This window comes from Bos taurus, chromosome 7 (assembly GCF_002263795.3).
Source record: "Bos taurus isolate L1 Dominette 01449 registration number 42190680 breed Hereford chromosome 7, ARS-UCD2.0, whole genome shotgun sequence".
NCBI lineage: Eukaryota > Metazoa > Chordata > Mammalia > Artiodactyla > Bovidae > Bos > Bos taurus.
The window spans coordinates 15228691-15245835 of record NC_037334.1 but is presented as its reverse complement, the minus strand read 5'-3'; the positions used below and the strand labels follow the sequence as shown (position 1 = coordinate 15245835).

Genomic DNA, 17145 nt, shown 5'->3' with positions numbered 1-17145 from the left:
CACAGTTAAGGACGCTCTCCCACCGGAGAAAGAGCACAGCAGCAGCCCTTAGGGCGCTGTTAGGCACCAGTCCCGGGCTGATGGAGCACCTCCTGGGTGCCAGACCCTACGCGGGGTCGGGGGGAAGAGTGATGGACAAAGCAGGTCAGCATCCCTGCTCTGGCAGAGCTCATGTTGAGGTGGAGAGACAGACCATCAAGAGAATATGAGGACTTCCCTGGTGGTCCAGGGGTTAAGAATCTGCTTGCCAATGCGGGGAACATGGGTTCGATCCCTGGTCCAGGAAGATTTCACATGCCATGGGACAACTAAGCCTGGGTGCCGCAACTACTGAGCCTGCGCTCTAGAACCCGAGAGCCGCAGCTACTGAGCCTGTGTTCCAGAGCCCGAGAGCCGCAGCTACTGAGCCTGTGTTCCAGAGCCCGAGAGCCGCAGCTACTGAGCCTGTGCTCTAGAACCCAAGAGCCAAGCTACTGAGCCTGTGCTCTAGGGCCTGAGAGCCGCAGCTATTGAAGCCTGCGCACTCTAGAGCCTGTGCTCAGCAACAAGAGAAAGCCTGCACACAGCACAGCCAAAAAATAACAAATAAAACAAATAAACAAATCTTTCAAAACAACAACAAAAAAAGAAACCGGGCAAACAGGACGCTGCCTCACAACATACGCTGCACAGTAACTAAGGCAGCAGAGTGACTGGGGTGGGGCCTGGGGGTGAGGCTCACCCCGCCGAGGAGGGGGAGGAGGCAGGGTGTTCCAGGCAGGGCTTGCAATGAGGGGGAAGGTCCAGAGGCGGAAACAATTGAGCTGGTCTGGAGGAAGAGGAGCAAGACTGTGGCACCAGGAGGAAGTGAGGTTTCAGAGGCCGGCGTGGTCCCAAGGGGGCCAAGAAGCCTCAAGAAGGAGGCCAAGAGTCAAGCCCTGACATCTCTCTGGCTCCGATGAGCAGCGGCCAAGGTCAGAGCTGGGACGGAAGGTTCTGGAGGCCCTGATTGGGCACATTCCACACAAGAACAGTCCCCAGCGCTCAGGGTTTACAAGGTCCAGGGGCGGTTCACAAGGAGAAGCAGGGTTCACCCACGAGCCACTGAACTTCCTGGTGGCTGTGGTCTGAGGTAATTTTTAAACTAAGCCCATTAAAATAATGGCTCACTGAGACCAGTGTGGACCAGGAGAAGTAGGGCGCATCTGTGCGCTGCAAGAGTCAGAGAATTCGTTTTTCGTTCCTATCCTTGGCCAGGCCGCGTGGCATGCGGAATCTCAGTTTCCGGACTAGGGGCCAAACCCGTGCTCCCTGCAGTGGAAGGAAGCAAGAGTCTTCACTTGATCTTAGCCAAAAGGCCCAGAAGCAATGGAAACGTGCAGTCTTAACCACTGGACCACCAGGGGAGTCCCAGGAGTCAGAGGATTAGAACCTTACAGTGCCAGGAACTTCAGACCCCAGAAGAGGCGATGGCCACACCAGTCTCATGGGGTGTCAGGGTCCCAAGGCAGTCACCACTATCACCCTACAGATAAGAAGGCTGAGGCACAGAGAGGGAAGCCACTTGCCTGAAGGGCCCAGACAAGAAGGGCTGGCAGCCTGGCTCTGGAGTCCTGTCTCTGAGAACCAGCTGAACAAAACTTTCATCTCGGGGAGCCACGCAGCCCTGTGTGGCCCCCAGGAATCTCTAAAGGCCACAACCACGTCCCGCACTGCACTCAGCCTCCTCCCTAGTGGTAAGGTGTCTCCCCAGTCCAGGGACCTGGGCTCCCCACCTCGAGGTCACTCTAGACTCTGCCCTTGCCCCCACAGCAACACCCTGGCCCGGGCCCCAACACCTCTCCCCGGCAGCAGGCTCGCCACCCCCTCAGCCTCCCCACCTGCCCTCCTGCCTCTGCCTGGCCCTCCTCCACAAGTCAGCCAGTGGGCTGAGCCAGTCTCTGCACACCCTGAACGCCACTCAGGTTCCCAGTGTCCGGATTTCTCACCACACCTGCCTCCTGGCCCCTCACAGCTTCACAACACAACTGCTGCCCTGCCTGGAACGTTCTCCCCAAGCCCTGGCTCAAAGCAGATCCAGCGCCTGATATTGTTGTTGTTGTTTAGTCACTCAGTTGTGTCCGACTCTCTGTGACCCCACGGACTGTAGCCCACCAGGCTCCTCTGTCCACAGGATTTCTCAGGCAAGAATACTGGAATGGGTTGCCATCTCCTCCTCTAGAGGATCTTCCCAATCCAAGGATGGAACTCGTTGACTCCTGCGTTGACAAATGGATTCTTCACCACTGAGCCACCAAGGAAGCCCAATGCCTGATACACCCTCCCACAATCCCCTGCGCTCTCCCCTCTCAGCCTGGCCACAGCAACCCCATGTCTGTCGTACCCAAAAGGCTGAGCTCAGGGTCAGCCGGGCCCCTCAGAGTGCTCACACTGCTTCCCTGGCATCTGGCTGAGGCCTAGCTCACATCTGCATTAAGAGACTTTGAATGCCATGGTCAGATGGGGGTGGGGGTGGAGTATGCAAGCTGGGACACAGAAAGGAGCATGCCCAGGTGGGACACCCCGGATCTCTCTTCCCAAGCCCAACAGGATCCGCCAGTGTCTTCATCTCCATGGCTCCCACCCATCCCTTCCTGGGACCCCTGCCCCAGAGCTGGTGGTCCCTGTGGTCTCTTCTCTACCTGTGGCCACAGGATCTGGTCAAACCCTCCCTAAGAATGAGCTCGCGACTGGGCTTTCAAGACAGCTTCCCTGTGTGTCCTCAGGCAAGGGGCCTCAGGGCCCTTCTCTGTGAAGCCGGACGACGGGAATGGCGATTTCAGCATCACCCCGGATCAGGCTGCGGGCACATGTGTGCTCTCCCAAGACTGTCATTTGTCACATGCTTCTCTTTCCTCCCTGCCACTAGAAGGAATCTTCAGTTCCTCCAGCCGGCCACAATGGGCATCGCTGCCTCAGGGTCTGCACAAGCAACCCCTCTCTGCTGTGAAGCAGAGTTCCCATTCCCCAACACACCCCCAAGCACCTGTCAGTCTGAGCTCACACATCACCTCCTGTCAGAGAAGTTCTGCGAGACTCCCTTCACCACCACCACACACACTTTCATCCGGGGAGGGCCATGCCTCTGTGTCTCCCCCTTGGTCCCCACCCAAGGGTCCCCCCGCACTGACCGCCAGCACTAACAGGAGCATCAAGAGGGAAGGTGACAGGGCTTTCCTGGTGGCGCAGTGGTGAAGAACTCGCCTGCCAATGCAGGGGACACGGGTTCGATCCCTGGTCCAGGAAGATCTCACATGCTGCGGGGCAGCTAAGCCCGTGTACCCCAACTATTGAGCCTGTGCTCCAGAAACTGCAAGTACAACTACTGAAGCCTGAGTGAGGCAACTACTGAAGCCCACACACCCTAGAGCTCGTGCTACACGAGAGAGGCCATGATGAGAAGCCGGGGCACCACAACTAAAGAGCAGCCCTGCCTGCTGCAACTAGAGAAAAGCCCTCGCAGCAATGAAGACTCAGCACAGCCAAGAAGAAATAAATCATTTAATTACATCAAAAAACAGAGGAAAGGCGACAGGTGGTGGCAGCAGCCCTGGTCCTACTCACCGCTGTGCCCCAGCCTGGGACCAGCTTGTGGCAGGCAGCCCAGTGCTCCCTGGACCACTGTTGGGTGACAGTCACTGGGGAGGTGATGGGAGAGCCCTCCTGCCACGACAAAGCCTGTGACCTTCCAGTGCAGGAAGCCAGCCAACCTGTTCTCCCAGCAAGCTATGCCAAAGCCACTGGGATGGCACCACATGGCAAGGGCCTGCAGTGTGCCTGGCACTGTTCTACAGGCTATACGTGTATTGAATAGCACGGTCTTCACAGCAACTGACAAAGGCAGTACTATTATTATTTTCACTGTCCAGACAGGAAGCACAGCTGTGAGTGGCACTCCCTCCCCAGGGGCCAGCCAGCCAGTAAGCTATAGCGCCAGGGTTTGAACCTGGGCAGTATTAGCTCTCAGCCCTCACAAACCAGGGCAGAGGTTTTCCCAGAGTAGGCAGAGGCCAAAAGCATCAGCATGACCTGGAAACTCATTGAAAACGCAGATTCTCACCACCCTCGTCCACCAACCCAGTGAATGTGCAACAGAAACCCAATGCGCCAAGCCCTATGTGACTCGGATCCCACTGACATCTCACAATCCAGGCTCTGTCACTGGCCTTCCTGGCACAGCTGACTGGACACTTGAACCCAGAGGAGGCAACCAATTGGCTTGCCACTGGACCAATCTGTTGCCGTCTCTCACTAGTGTCACACCCTCCTGCAGATGGATTGGGTGAATGAAAATGAGAGGGCGGGACTAGGGTCAGCTGAGCTGTGGAGCCTGAGGTCTGAACCTGCCTGGATGCCCATCCCAGCTCTGGCGCCCACCAGAAAGGCAGGTGGTTAAACCTCAGTTTCCCCATCTGTAAAATGGGGATATATCAGCTGCCTCCCCAGAGTGGGGGTGTTTAACACACCCTGTGGTGACGCTGGCACCCCAAGTGCTGAACCAGCTGTGGCTGACATTCCAGGTCAGTAGGGAAGACTCTGGGGGGCTCTGGAGAGAAGAGAGGTCCCACCTCCAATGGCCCTTTTCACCCCTTCCAGCCTCTGACCTGAGATGCTTTTACAAGGAAGCTAGGTGGGTTTCATGCTGGGAGACATGCCCATGTCATATCAGACTTGTGTAGGAAGAACAGAGGTGGGGGACAGAAAAAAAGTCTACATGTGGGCCATTCTATATGCAACAGGCCAGGTCTCTCCCTAAAGTCAGTGCTGTAATTCAAAAAGAAATAGTGGGAAAACAAGATTAAGAAGTGGCGAGAATGCTGCTCGCATGAAGAGTAGACAGGACAATGAAAGGCAGCATGGCATTGATCCCAGCAGTTGTAGAACCAGCCAGGGAAGATATGTGGAGTCCAACTGACAACATGGGTATGGACTGGGGTAAGGGAACATGCAGAAATGATGACTTCTCTTGGGTGTGGTTCTGTGAGTGCAAGAGGATGTCCTTATTGCAAAGGGAGTACACCAAAGCCTTTCAGGCTGACGTGTCACAGTGTCTGCTATTGATTTTGAAAGTGTCCAGCAAGAACGTGTCATCTACGATAGAGCAAAAAATGTGGCACCTGGCAGCCTAGTCACAGCTGATGCTCGGGGTGGGTGGAGGTGTTCCATGAACCGTGCTTCAACTTCCCTGCCCACTGGGAAAAGGGGAATGCAGACCCAAACGGCCTCCTAGGACACCTCGGAAGCCCCTGGCTCCCACGAGGCACAGCCACCACGCTCATTTCCTGTCTGGGCTGCCAGCCGCCCCACCATACCTGTTTTTGAGAAGATGAGCTGCAGGATGAGAGGCCGCCGAGTGACGATTCCTGAACCTCGGGGAAGGAAGTCCCTGTGGGAGGGGAAATGGACAGAAATTACTCACGAGGCCGGCTAGCAGGGGGCAGGAAGTATGACCACACATGGTGGAGCAATCCCCTCTTGCAATCGGCGTGACTTCAGCAAAGACATCAACCCTAGCAGGGCACCAGGGAATGCTCTGGCCTTGGAGGGTCCTAAGGCCATGGAGAGATAGGGGAGGGACTGGATTGAAGGCTGGTGACAAAGGGAACTCTTTCCCTTCGGCTGGCTATGTGCCAGCCCCAGCACACTCAGAAGCCCCCTTTCCTGACAAATGTTTGGACCATCTCCCCCAGACTCAAAAGAGATCAGTACATTTTTTTTTTTTTGCAGTTTTTTTCCTTTATTTATTTATAATTGAAGGATAATTACAATATTGTGTTGGTTTCTGCCATATATCAACAATTCTGACCTACATGTTTTAACGTAATATAATGCCATACATATGATATAAAGACTAAAATAAAAGGAAAGTTATTTAATGACAAAATACAACGTGTTTCGGGACTTCCCTGGTGATCCAGGGGTTAAGACCTTGCCTTCCAACACAGGAGGTGCAAGTGTGATCCCTGTTCAACCAGCTAAGATCCCCACCTGCCTCACAGCCAAAAAACCAAAACATAAAACAGAATATTGTCTTTGCTGTACACCTAAAACTAACACAACATTGAAAATCAACTATACTCCAACAAAAAAATTTTTAAAACACCAGAATGTTTTAACAAATTAAAAAAAAAAAAAAAGACTTAAAAAAAAATTATAATGCGTTTCATGTCCCCGAAAGACAAATTGAAAGAGGTGGGAAGTGGATCACTGGTTGTCTCGGGGATGAGAAACAGAGTGGTGAGCTTTCTGGGGGACGGAAATGTTCTAAAACTGGGCTGTGGTACTGTTTACTAATACTTACTGTAAGTTTCTTTAAAAAATCACTGCATTTAAAATGGGTGAATCCTATCATGTAAATGATCCCTCAATAAAGTAATTTGTTTTTTAAAAATATGCTATGGATTTTACTATGGAAAAATTCAGGCATTACCTGCACTTACACCTGGTTTCACATAGGGTGGGAATACTGGAAACCACCCTGAACCTTTGAGAAAGGCAACTGAGAACTCCCTGGTGGCCCAGTGGCTAAGACTCCGTGCTCCCAGTGCAAGGGGCCTGGTTTGATCCCTGCTCAGGGAACTAGATCCCACATGTTGCAAGCGAGAGAGTACATACCAAAACTAAAGAGCCTGCGTGTTACAACTACCCGTGTTACAACCCGGCATGGCCAAATAAATAAATATATATATGTATTTTTTAAATAAAGGCAATGGAAAGAGCAGGAGATCCAGGTGGGCAAAGGAGCAGAAGCAACATTTTCAGATGTCACTAAGGGCATGCAAAGGATTGTTTCGTGTAAAATGGAGAAAGGCTCTAGGCTCAGGGAATTCTAAACAAGTTTGCACCCAGGTAAACATTTGGATTCTAAAGGAGATCAGCCCTGGGTGTTCACTGGAAGGAATGATGCTAAAGCTGAAACTCTAATACTTTGGCCACCTCATGCAAAGACTTGACTCATTGGAAAAGGCCCTGATGCTGGGAGGAATTGGGGGCAGGGGGAGAAGGGGACGACAAAGGATGAGATTGGCTGGATGGCATCACCGACTCGATGCACATGAGTTTTAAACTCCAGGAGTTAGTGATGGACAAGGAGGCCTGGTGTGCTGTGATTCATGGGGCTGCAAAGAGTCAGACACAACTGAGCGACTGAACTGAACTGAAACATTTGGATTACCTAAAATTTGTGCAGAACTCTAGGCAAACATCCTTGGTGCCACCCAGCTCCCCAGTACCGTGACAGACGACGTCTCAGAAGCACCCCAGCACCTCTGTCCGGACAGAGCCCCAGAGGAGGGCGTTAGTTCTCAGCACAGGCTCAGAACCTGTTCACTCAGTGGGCGGAGGAAGGGAGGAAGCATACCCTGCCACACGCCATGCACTGTGAGGTTTGAGCCCCATCGGACTGTGGGTGGGGTCACCACACTCAGGCAGGGCCTCCTCTGGCTGGACACAGGGATCTGGCAGTGACCACATGGCAGGGGGGCCTTCGAGATGAGGGACCCTGCACAGGCAGGTTGGCTCTGGAGGCCCTATGGGGGTACTAGTACTACCGGCAAGCAGCAGAGCAGGGTGCTGGAATAGGATGAATGGACAGGCCCAGAGAGGGGTGCGTGAGGTGATGCTGGAGGTCACAATGAGAGGTCATCATTCTTAGAGCAAAGCTACCTGATGGGGTTTAGGGACAGTCAAGGTTTTGTTTCTTTTCTTTTGGCCACAGCACACAGCATGCAGGATCTTACTTCCCCAACTAGGAATTGAACCCTGCAACCCCTGCAGTGGGAGCTCAGAGTCTTAACCACTGGACTGCCAGGGAATTCCCTACCTCATTTGCTTTTAAAGGTATGTGCCCCTCTGGCCACTTCTATAAAAAATTGATGCTTTTGAACTGTGGTGCTAGAGAAGACTCTTGAGGGTCCCTTGGACTGCAAGGAGGGCAAACCAGTCCATCCTGAATATTCATTAGAAGCACTGACGCTGAAACTGAAGCTCCAGTACTTTGGCCACCTGATGCAAAAAGCTGACTCACTGGAAAAGACCCTGATGCTGCTGCTGCTGCTAAGTCGCTTCAGTCATGTTTGACTCAGTGTGACTCCACAGATGGCAGCCTACCAGGCTCCCCTGTCCCTGGGATTCTCCAGGCAAGAGTACTGGAGTGAGTTGCCATTGTCTTCTCCTGATGCTGGGAAAGATTAAAGGCAAAAGTAGAAGGGGGCAGCAGAAGGTGAGATGGTTGGGTGGCATCACCGACTCAACGGACGTGAGCAAACCCCAGGAGATAGTGGAGGACAGAGGAGCCTGGTGTGCTGCAGTCCATGAGGTCACAAAGAGTCAGATGTGACTTGGTGACCGAAAAACTGACAGCTTCAAGAGGGAGGGTGGGAGTAGAGAGGCAGGTGGGAGGTGACTGCATTGGTCAAGGTGAGTGATGATAAGGACTGGTTTAGGAGACAGGGGACCCAGAAGGCATTCAACAGACACTGGACAGAATCCAGAGGAGCTGAGGAGCCAGCCAGCCATGACCAGGGGGACAGGCTGGATGGAGAAGAACCGTGGAGGAAGAGGAGAACGTCCCAAGGACATAAACGAGTCACTGGAGGATGAAGCCCGCAGCCCCTGGGAGCACATTCAAAATCCTCCACACCTTGCATGCTACCCATGGAGCCGCACTCCAGAGGACAAAGAATGTGTGGGCCACCCCGGCCCTGCTCGGAGCACGTCACGCCCGCTTCATGCAGTGTAACCGTCTGAATGTGACTCCCATCCTCCCGTTTGGCAGATAAGGAGAGTGAGGATCAGTGAGGATTTGCAACCTGGCCAAGGTCACCAGCTTGTTCACTCAAGTATTACTCACACCAACCGAGCAGTGGAGATGCTGGGGACAAAGAAGACACACCACAGGGGTAAGAGGGCAGGGAGCAAACGAGACAGCAGCAGCGTGTGAAGGGAGTCCCCAGGGTCCCGTGGGCGGGCTCCCCCACGCCGTTGTGTTTGACTGGAGCCGGCTCCTGTTCCTTGCTGACTGGTATGCCGCTGCATGGATGGACCGGTCTGTTCATCCACTAACTGACTGATGCAGACTTGTTGTCGTTGTTATAGTCACTCAGTTGTGTCCAACTCTTTGCGACCCCATGGACTGTAGCCTGTCAGGCTCCTCTGTCCATGCGATTCTCCATATAAGAATACTGGACTGGAAAGCCATTTCCTTCTCCAGGGGACCTTCCCCATCCAGGGATCGGACTCATGTCTCCTGCTTGGCAGGCGGATTCTTTACCACTGAGCCACCCGGGAAGCCCCTGCAGGAGCGGACCACAGTCTGATCATCCACTCACTAGCTGATGTGGCTTTGGGGGTCTTCTTCCAGCTTGGGCCCATTACAAAGTAAAGCCACTTTGAAGGTTCTCACCTCTGCCTTTTGTTGATGAATGCCTTATTTCTCTTGCTGAGTCACAGGGCAGCCATGACCTTGAACAGGCAAAACGAGTCTCCGCTGATAGAAATCAGAGCAGTTGGTTCCCCCTCTCCCCTGGTAGGGGGGGTGGGGTGGGGAACTGACTAGAAGGGGCAGGAGGAGACTTTTGGAGATGACAACGCCCTCTATCTTGATCTGACCAATGCATGCATTTATTTCAAAAATGAAAATGATGAAGGTGTACATCTACAATTCGACAATGTGCCACATCTGAGTTCAGTCCCGGAAGGTCATGGTACAAGGAGATCTAGGGCGATGTGCTCACGAAGATTGAGACACTCAAGCACAGAGAAAACACTCCATTAAAATCTGCCCACGGACACATTATCATCTTTTTAGTTTCCCAGAGGGGAATAGCTCAGATCTAAAGAATTTTAAAGGGCTTTCCTGGTGGCTCAGGGGTAAAGAATCCGCCTCCAATGCAGGACACATGGGTTCAGTCCCTGAGTTGGGAAGATTCCCTGGAGGAGGAAATGGCAACCCACTCCAGTATTCTTGCCTGGGAAATCCCATGGACAGAGGAGCCTGGCAGGCAATGGTCCATGGGGCCTCATAGTCGAACTCAACTTAGTGAATAAACAATAGCCAGAAAGAACTTTAAAGCCCATGGAGGAGGCTAATTAAATAAATGATGACCCATTCATGTCACTTTGCAGTCACATACACATCCACAAATACATACTCCAAGAATAACAACAAAAAAGAGCTTTTTATCTCCTGACATGGAACTTCCTTCTGGGTGTATCAAGTAAGGAAAACAAAAGGTGCGGAAGCGAGTCTGTGTTTTCTAAGTAAATAGAAAGCCTCAAACCAGAGCCCAGGTTGGCCAAGGGCCTATTGGGAGGGAGAGTCATGGCAGGTTCTGAAACATCTTTGAATTCCACATCATCCACATGGACTATTGACTCCAAAAAATATTTTAAGAGTAGCTCACATTTGTCGAGGGCTCCCTGTATGCCAGGAAAGAAGCTGAGGGCTTTTCGGGCTATTTAACCGTGACAATACCCGATGAGGTGGGTCTGTGAGCTCATTTTATGGAAGTCCCTAGGCCCAGAGGCTGGGCACTGAGGTCACTCGGCACCCAGGAGTGTGGACTGAAGCCCGTGGGGTGTAAGCCTCAGACCACCGGGCCCCCAGCCTCTGGGCCTGCACGTCTGCTGTGGAAGCTGCAGGCATCTCCCTGGCCATGACTAGGCTTTCGATCCTGGGGTTGGCACATGATGTCCTGTGACCGCTCTGGGTGCGTCCGGGGGCCCAGGCACCGTGAGCACAATGATGACACCACAGACTATGGACAATGAGAGCCTCAGAGGAACATGAGGGCCAGTGTGATGGGTGCTCCGGGCCCTCGTCAGGGAAAGGCGGCTTTCTGGGGCTGGGACTTGGTGGCAAGTGGGATTGACTAGTAGAGGCCAGAGGAGGCAGAGCCTGAGGGGCAGAAGGCTGAGGGACGAGGCTGGGTGGGCACGGGGGCCTCGCACACCAGGCTGGGAGTTCCAGGAGCCCTGGGTTCCATCTGACCGTGTATCTAGAAGCCTCACACTGCACCACGCACCCTCGGTCTCAACAGTTCCTGAAAAGCAGTCCGCAGAGAGAATGGATACATGTATATGTATGGCTGAGTCCCCTCGCTGTTCACTTGAAAACTATCACAACATGTTCATTAGTCAGCTAGACCCCAATTCAAAATAAAAACTTCAAAAAAGGGACTTCCCCATGGTCCAATGGCTAAGACTCTGCGCTTACATTGCGGGGGGCTTTGGGTCTGATGCCTTGTCAGGGAACTAGATCCCACATGCCACGCAACTGAAGTGCTGCACCTACGATCTGGCACAGCCAAAAAAGAAAAAAAAAAAGCACCCTCCCGCCCCCACGCCCCCGAAATCTCCGAGGGGCTCAGTGAGAGGCCTAAGGTCCAGCTGTGCCCTAAGGCCCACCCACAGGGTTTCCTGGCAGCCAGCAGCAGCAGCATTCTTGGGGCCCTCCTGGTCAGGGTAGTGGAAGGAAGCCACACACACCCCCACCTTCTCAGGCCCCTCTGCCGCCACACTGACTGTCCACTTCTCAAGAGGTGACTTTCAAGTCTCAGTCTTTAGCTTCCTCGTCCCAGACCCCACCCACATTCCACTGGTCACACCAAGTCCCTCCCTCTGATTCAAAGTATGAGTTCATGTCCCTCCTCTCTCTTCCCTGTTGCTGCAAGGGCCACTGTGCCCCAGGCTGCCCTTCGTACTGTGTGACCTTGGGCGGGCTTCCCAGCCTCTCTGATTTGGGTTTCCTAGTTAGTAATGGGGAAAGAACCTCCTGCCAATCCAGGAGACATAAGAGATGCAGGTTCCTTCCCTGGGTCAAGAAGATTCCCTAGAGAAGGAAATGACAACCTGCTCAAGTACTCTTCCCTGGAAAATCCCATGGACAGAGGAGACTCGTGGGCTACAGTCCATGGGGTCACAAAAGAGTTGGACACGACTCGGTGGCTGGGCATGCATGCACAATGGGAAAATTCCACTTATCTCAGAGAGCGGCAGGGTACCAGACAAACAGGCTCCTCCTCTGCCCATGACTCGCTCCCTGCAGCTCTGGCTCAAATGATACCTCCCTGGGGAGATTTCTCCCATTCTTGTTCACAGGTCCAAGCCCCTTCAACACCCCAACCTTCTTCCAAAGCACAAACACTCTGCATGCCACTTATCTGTTTCCTGTCTGCCTCCCCATGTCAGCTCCCCAGAACAGGATCTGGAGTTTATTCTGGTACACAGAAGGTGCTCAATAAATGTTGTTTAGTTGCTCAGCCATGTCCTACTCTTTGGCGACCCCATGGACAGTAGCCCACCAGGTTCCTCTGTCCATGGGATCCTCCAGGTTAGAATACTGGAGTGGGTTGCCATTTCCTTCTCCAGGGGAATCTTCTGGCTTTAGGGATCAAACCTGCATCTCCTACATTGCAGGTGGATTCTTTACCACTGAGCCACCAGGGAAGCCCTCCAATAAATGTTATTGGATAGTTTCAGCACCATCCCTGTCCTCTAATCCACTGGGCCCAGCCCTGGCCCCAGGCATCTGACCCCTACTCCTCCCAGGTAATAGGTGGTTATCCTCCTAAAACAAAGGCCTGGGCCTCCAAGCCTTCCTCCTGTAGAGGTCACATGACTGATTCCAGGTTTGACAGGGTCCCTCACCTGCCCATCCCCCCAGGACCGCCCCCTTTCAGCTGAGCCCCTCTCCCCTCAGCCGTTGGATTCTGCCCTGTGCTTCTGGCCTCCAAGCCTTTGCAAAGGCTGTTCCCTCTGTCAGGAAACCCTTCCACTCAGGCTCTGCAGGTGCAGCGGACTTCACCTCTCCTTCCCAGGTGCACACCCTCCGCTTCCCACTCCCACCAACAGGGCCTCCAGCGAAGGGCCAGGACTGTGTTGGGACAAGACTTCACCTAGACTGGTCACCACTGGACCCACAGCACCTAGAACAGTGCCTGTCACACAGCTGCTGTCGTTTGGTCACTCAGTGGTGTCCGACTCTTCCCGACCCCATGGACTGTAGCTCCACCAGGCTCCTCGGTCCATGGGATTCTCCAGCCAAGAACACTGGAATGGGTTGCCATTTCCTTCTCCAGGGGATCTTCCCCATGCAGCAATCAAACCAGCATCTCCTGTTTGACAGGTGGATTCTTCACCACGGAGCCACTTGGGAAGCCCTGTCATAAAGCAGGTGCTCATGCGATGCTGAGTGGACTCTGGAGCCAGACAACCTGGGTTCAACGCCCAGATTTGCTCCACCCTGGGCAAGACTCTGTCCTCTCTGGGCACTGGTCCTGCCGTCTATGGGATGGAAGGACACCATCCATCATCAGGATGCATGACCTGGGGCGAGTCACGATACCCTCGGAGCCTCGGTCTCCAGGCCCTAAGACGGGCCGCCTCTCCCTAGAAGGTGCTGTGGGCTCTTGGAAAAGCAGTGGGGGCTGAGAGGGAAAGACACAGCAGCAGAAGGAGCTGTGGGCCACTCAGAAGCCCGGCTGTGTGTTCAGTTCTGAAGGGAGCACAAGGCCTCTCCTGCAGCCCTTTGATTTCCATCCTCTCCCCACCCCCAGAAGGGTGGAGACACGGGACAATAGAAACCAAGAAGACCCCCAGAGAGGGTAAACAGAGAAGCTAGCAGCGGATGAACCAGCCCGAATCCAGAGCCTGTGAGGGCCCAGGCAAGGGCTCAGACTGAGATCCATCCCTCCCTCATAATCAAATCCTCACCAGGCTGGATTTCCCTGCTAGTCCAGGTGTTAAGACTCCACGCTTCCACTGCAGGGGACACGGGTCTGATCCCTAGTCTGAGAAGTTCTGCATGCTGCAAGGTATAGCCAAAAAAAAATCCTCATGGGGTCACCCTAAGCCTCAGTGTGGCTTAGAGACATCAGCCCAAAGCCAGACACAGGAAGAACTCCTGGCTAGGAGCCCCACGTGCCAGAGTAATACCAACCCCCTCTCTCAGGCTATCATACAGGGAACCCTGGGCTGCCCACCCAGCCCAGCTCTAATCCATTCTGAGTAACATCTCAGTAAACCCTCTGGGCTTCCCTGGTGGCTCAGACAGAAAAGAATCTGCCTGCAATGCAGGAGACGTGGGTTTGATCCCTGGGTAAGGACGATTCCCTGGAGGAGGGAATGGAAACCCACTCCCATATTCTTGCCTGGGAAATCCAGAAGAGCCTGGAGGGCTACAGTCCATAGGGTGCAAAGAGTCAGACACAACTGAGGGACTCAACAACAAACCCTCTAGCAATGCCAAAGGAATGCTGTCAGGGCCGAAACTCCCATTTCACAGGTAGGTCGACTAAGGCTCTGTTTCAGGACCTGCCCAGGTCACTCAGAAAGGAAGCAGCAGAATCAGGAGGGAAACCTGGGTGGGACACCAATGAAGCAGAGCCCCTAGTCGCCCCCCTTCACCCACCCAGGGGGCCTCTTTGTGGTATTACTAGAACAGAAACAGAGGTCATCATGACTCAGTCTCCAAGGCTATAGCATCCAGTTTGCACACCCCACTGGTCCCAGCCCTGCTCCCTGACTCGCCCATGTCCCCTCTCGACACCAGCCAACAGTAACCATCGGTCACCCGCCTGCCCTCCTTGTCCCATGGCAGGTGCCACTGTGTGTTCTGGTCAACCCCAGGGGCAGGCAGTGTGGTTACACCCGACTCAGACCACAGGACCCCTCCTGCCTCTTGTCTCCCACCCCGCCCAGAGGCAAGTCCTGTCAGCTCCACCTCCGAATGGAGCCTGAATGGGCCCCCTCCCCCCATACCCGAGGCCTCCTGCCTGGCCCACCAGTGGCTGCCCCTCACCCCTACACTGTTCCCAGAGCAGCCACAGGCCACCTGTGGACACCAAGTTAGGCATGACTCCCCTCTGTTCAGAGCCCTCCCAGGACTCCTACCTCACGCAGGTTAAAAGTCCAGGTCCTGGGGACTTCCCTAATGGTCCAGTGGTTAAGACTCCTGCTTCCACTGCAAGGAGCATGGGTTTGATCCCTGGTTGGGGACTGAAGACGCCGCATGCCACAGGCCACAGCCAAGGGGGAAAAAGAGTCCAAGTCCTTCTTACAGCCCATGTGACTTTCCTGGCATCATCTTCCCAGCCACCTTGCTGCCCTCACCTCCTCCCATCATGTCCTCGCTCACTTGGTTCCTGCCACACTGGCCTCCTCCACGTTCACCAAGCCCATCAGGCACAGTGTACTTCAGGGCCTTTGCACTGGCCGCTCCATGGACCTGGAATCCTCTCCCTACAGCCTTCACACAGTCAGCTGGCAACTCCTGGCCTCTCTCCTCCCTGCTCCACCACCGATATGAAGCAGCTCCCCCTCCATCACCCACCATCCTGCTCAATTCTTATTTCTACTCGTAACTGCCTCCTTCCAGCTTGTTGATTTGCTCACATGGCTGTGGTCTGTTCCTTCCCACCCACTGCCCTTCAGGAGAGTGGCAGCTTTGTGGGGCAAAGGTCCTCCATCTAGCACATTCCCTAGTCTCTCCCCAGCTCCCAGGCACAGAGCCCAGCATGAGGCAGGGGTCTGATGTTTACAGCATGAAAGGCCAAACCTGCCATTGTACAGGCAAGGAGGCTGAGTCCGGATGGCAATGGGACAATGGGACAGGTCGTGGACACCCTCACTGGCTTTCACAATCCCACTCCCAGGTGCCACCCTTCACAATATTCCCAGCAGGCTCCTCCCTGCTCAGGAATCCTGCAGGTTCCAGGGCCGCCCCACCCCTGGCACTCAGCCATCAGGTCACCTGCTCTGTGCCCAGATGGCCAGGCCAGGGGCAAAGGCAGGAAGCGGCCCTGGCGCTGGGCCTCTCAGCCCCCGGTTAGCATCCAGATGGGACCACTTCCACTCCAGACAACCTGTGCAGGTCAGGTCATACCTGTGTACCTCAGTTTCTTCATTTGCCAAGTGAGGTAAAGTAGACTGAAAGGTCTGCAAGAGTTCTTACTAGGAAATCAATCCTGAATATTCATTGGAAGGACTGATGCTGAAGCTGAAGATCCAATACTTTGGCCACCTGATTCGAAGAGCTGACTCACTGGAAAAGACCCTGATGCTGGGAAAGACTGAAGTCAGGAGGAGAAGGGGGGCGATAGAAGACAAGATGGTTGGATGGCATCACCAACTCAATGGACATGAGTTTGAGCAAACTCTGGGAGATAGGGAAGGACAGGGAAGCCTGGCGTGCTGCAATCCACAGGGTCTCAAGAGTCGGACACAACTTAGCTACTGAACAGCAAAAACAAAAAGGAAAAACTCAACACAGTATGAGTCAGATCACATCCCACCTTTGCTCAAAGCACACCCACCCCCGCCCGCCCCGCAGTAGCCTCCAAGCCCTGAGCAATCATCCCATCCTTCTCTGCCCTCACCCCTACCTTCAGCTCGCTCATTCCTTCTGGCCACACTGGTGATAAAGTAGAGCAAGCAGGCCAAAGCAACTACTGCCTCAGGACCTTTGCACATGCTCATTCTCCACCTGGAATGACTTCCAACTCCCCCTCCTCAGTTTGTCCACAATCCTGGCTTCCTCTGGTCACTCAGGACTCAACTCAGATGTCACCTCCCTGAGAGGCCTGACTGTCCTCTTCTGACAGCCCCTGTCCCGGCCCTCAGGTTTCCCTGAGCGGGTTTGCAAGAACGGCTACTCCCTGGGGCAGTGCTTTCTGGAGTGAAGCCCATCAACCACCTAGAGGTCCATCAGCAGGGAATTGGCTAAATCAGGCTTGGAACTGTCCCAGGGAGCAATCCAGGCCACATCACTAAAAGCAAAGTGTGACAGGCAGAACGGTTTGTGTGCTCCAATTTTTTCCTTCTGCCTGTGGACGGACAGTAAGCATGAAGGTGACCTCCTGAGGTCTTAATGGAGGTCGCCGATAGAGTGAGAACGGAAAACCATCTATTTTATAATCTCCGATGCCATTTGGATTTTGGTGTTTTATAACTTTTTCTTTTTGGCTGTGCCATGAGGCATACAGGATCTTAGTTCCCCAACCAAGGATTGAACCCGTGCCACCTGCATTGGGAGCATGGAGTCTTAACCACTGAATCACCAGGAAACCCCATTTTATAATTTTTTGAATCAATGGCACCCCACTCCAGTACTCTTGGAAAATCCATGGA

General features: G+C 53.8%; 1 protein-coding gene and 1 long non-coding RNA gene across 17 annotated transcripts in view; one reads left to right on the top strand and one right to left on the bottom strand.

Moving 5' to 3' along the window:
- Positions 1–17145, bottom strand: part of DNM2 (dynamin 2) — an 89749-nt gene that overhangs the window by 53011 nt on the left and 19593 nt on the right. For 15 of the 16 annotated variants that reach the window (XM_024994111.2, XM_024994105.2, XM_024994110.2 and 12 more), the window contains 1 exon segment: positions 5331–5404. The exons of the other annotated variant lie outside the window; for it this stretch is intronic. In XM_024994111.2, coding sequence (XP_024849879.1) covers positions 5331–5404 — 74 coding nt within the window. 16 annotated transcript variants of the gene reach the window in all.
- On the top strand, positions 7576–10336 carry LOC132345698 (uncharacterized). The gene is made up of 2 exons (XR_009495172.1): positions 7576–8918; positions 9230–10336. It is a non-coding gene; the product is annotated as an uncharacterized lncRNA (long non-coding RNA).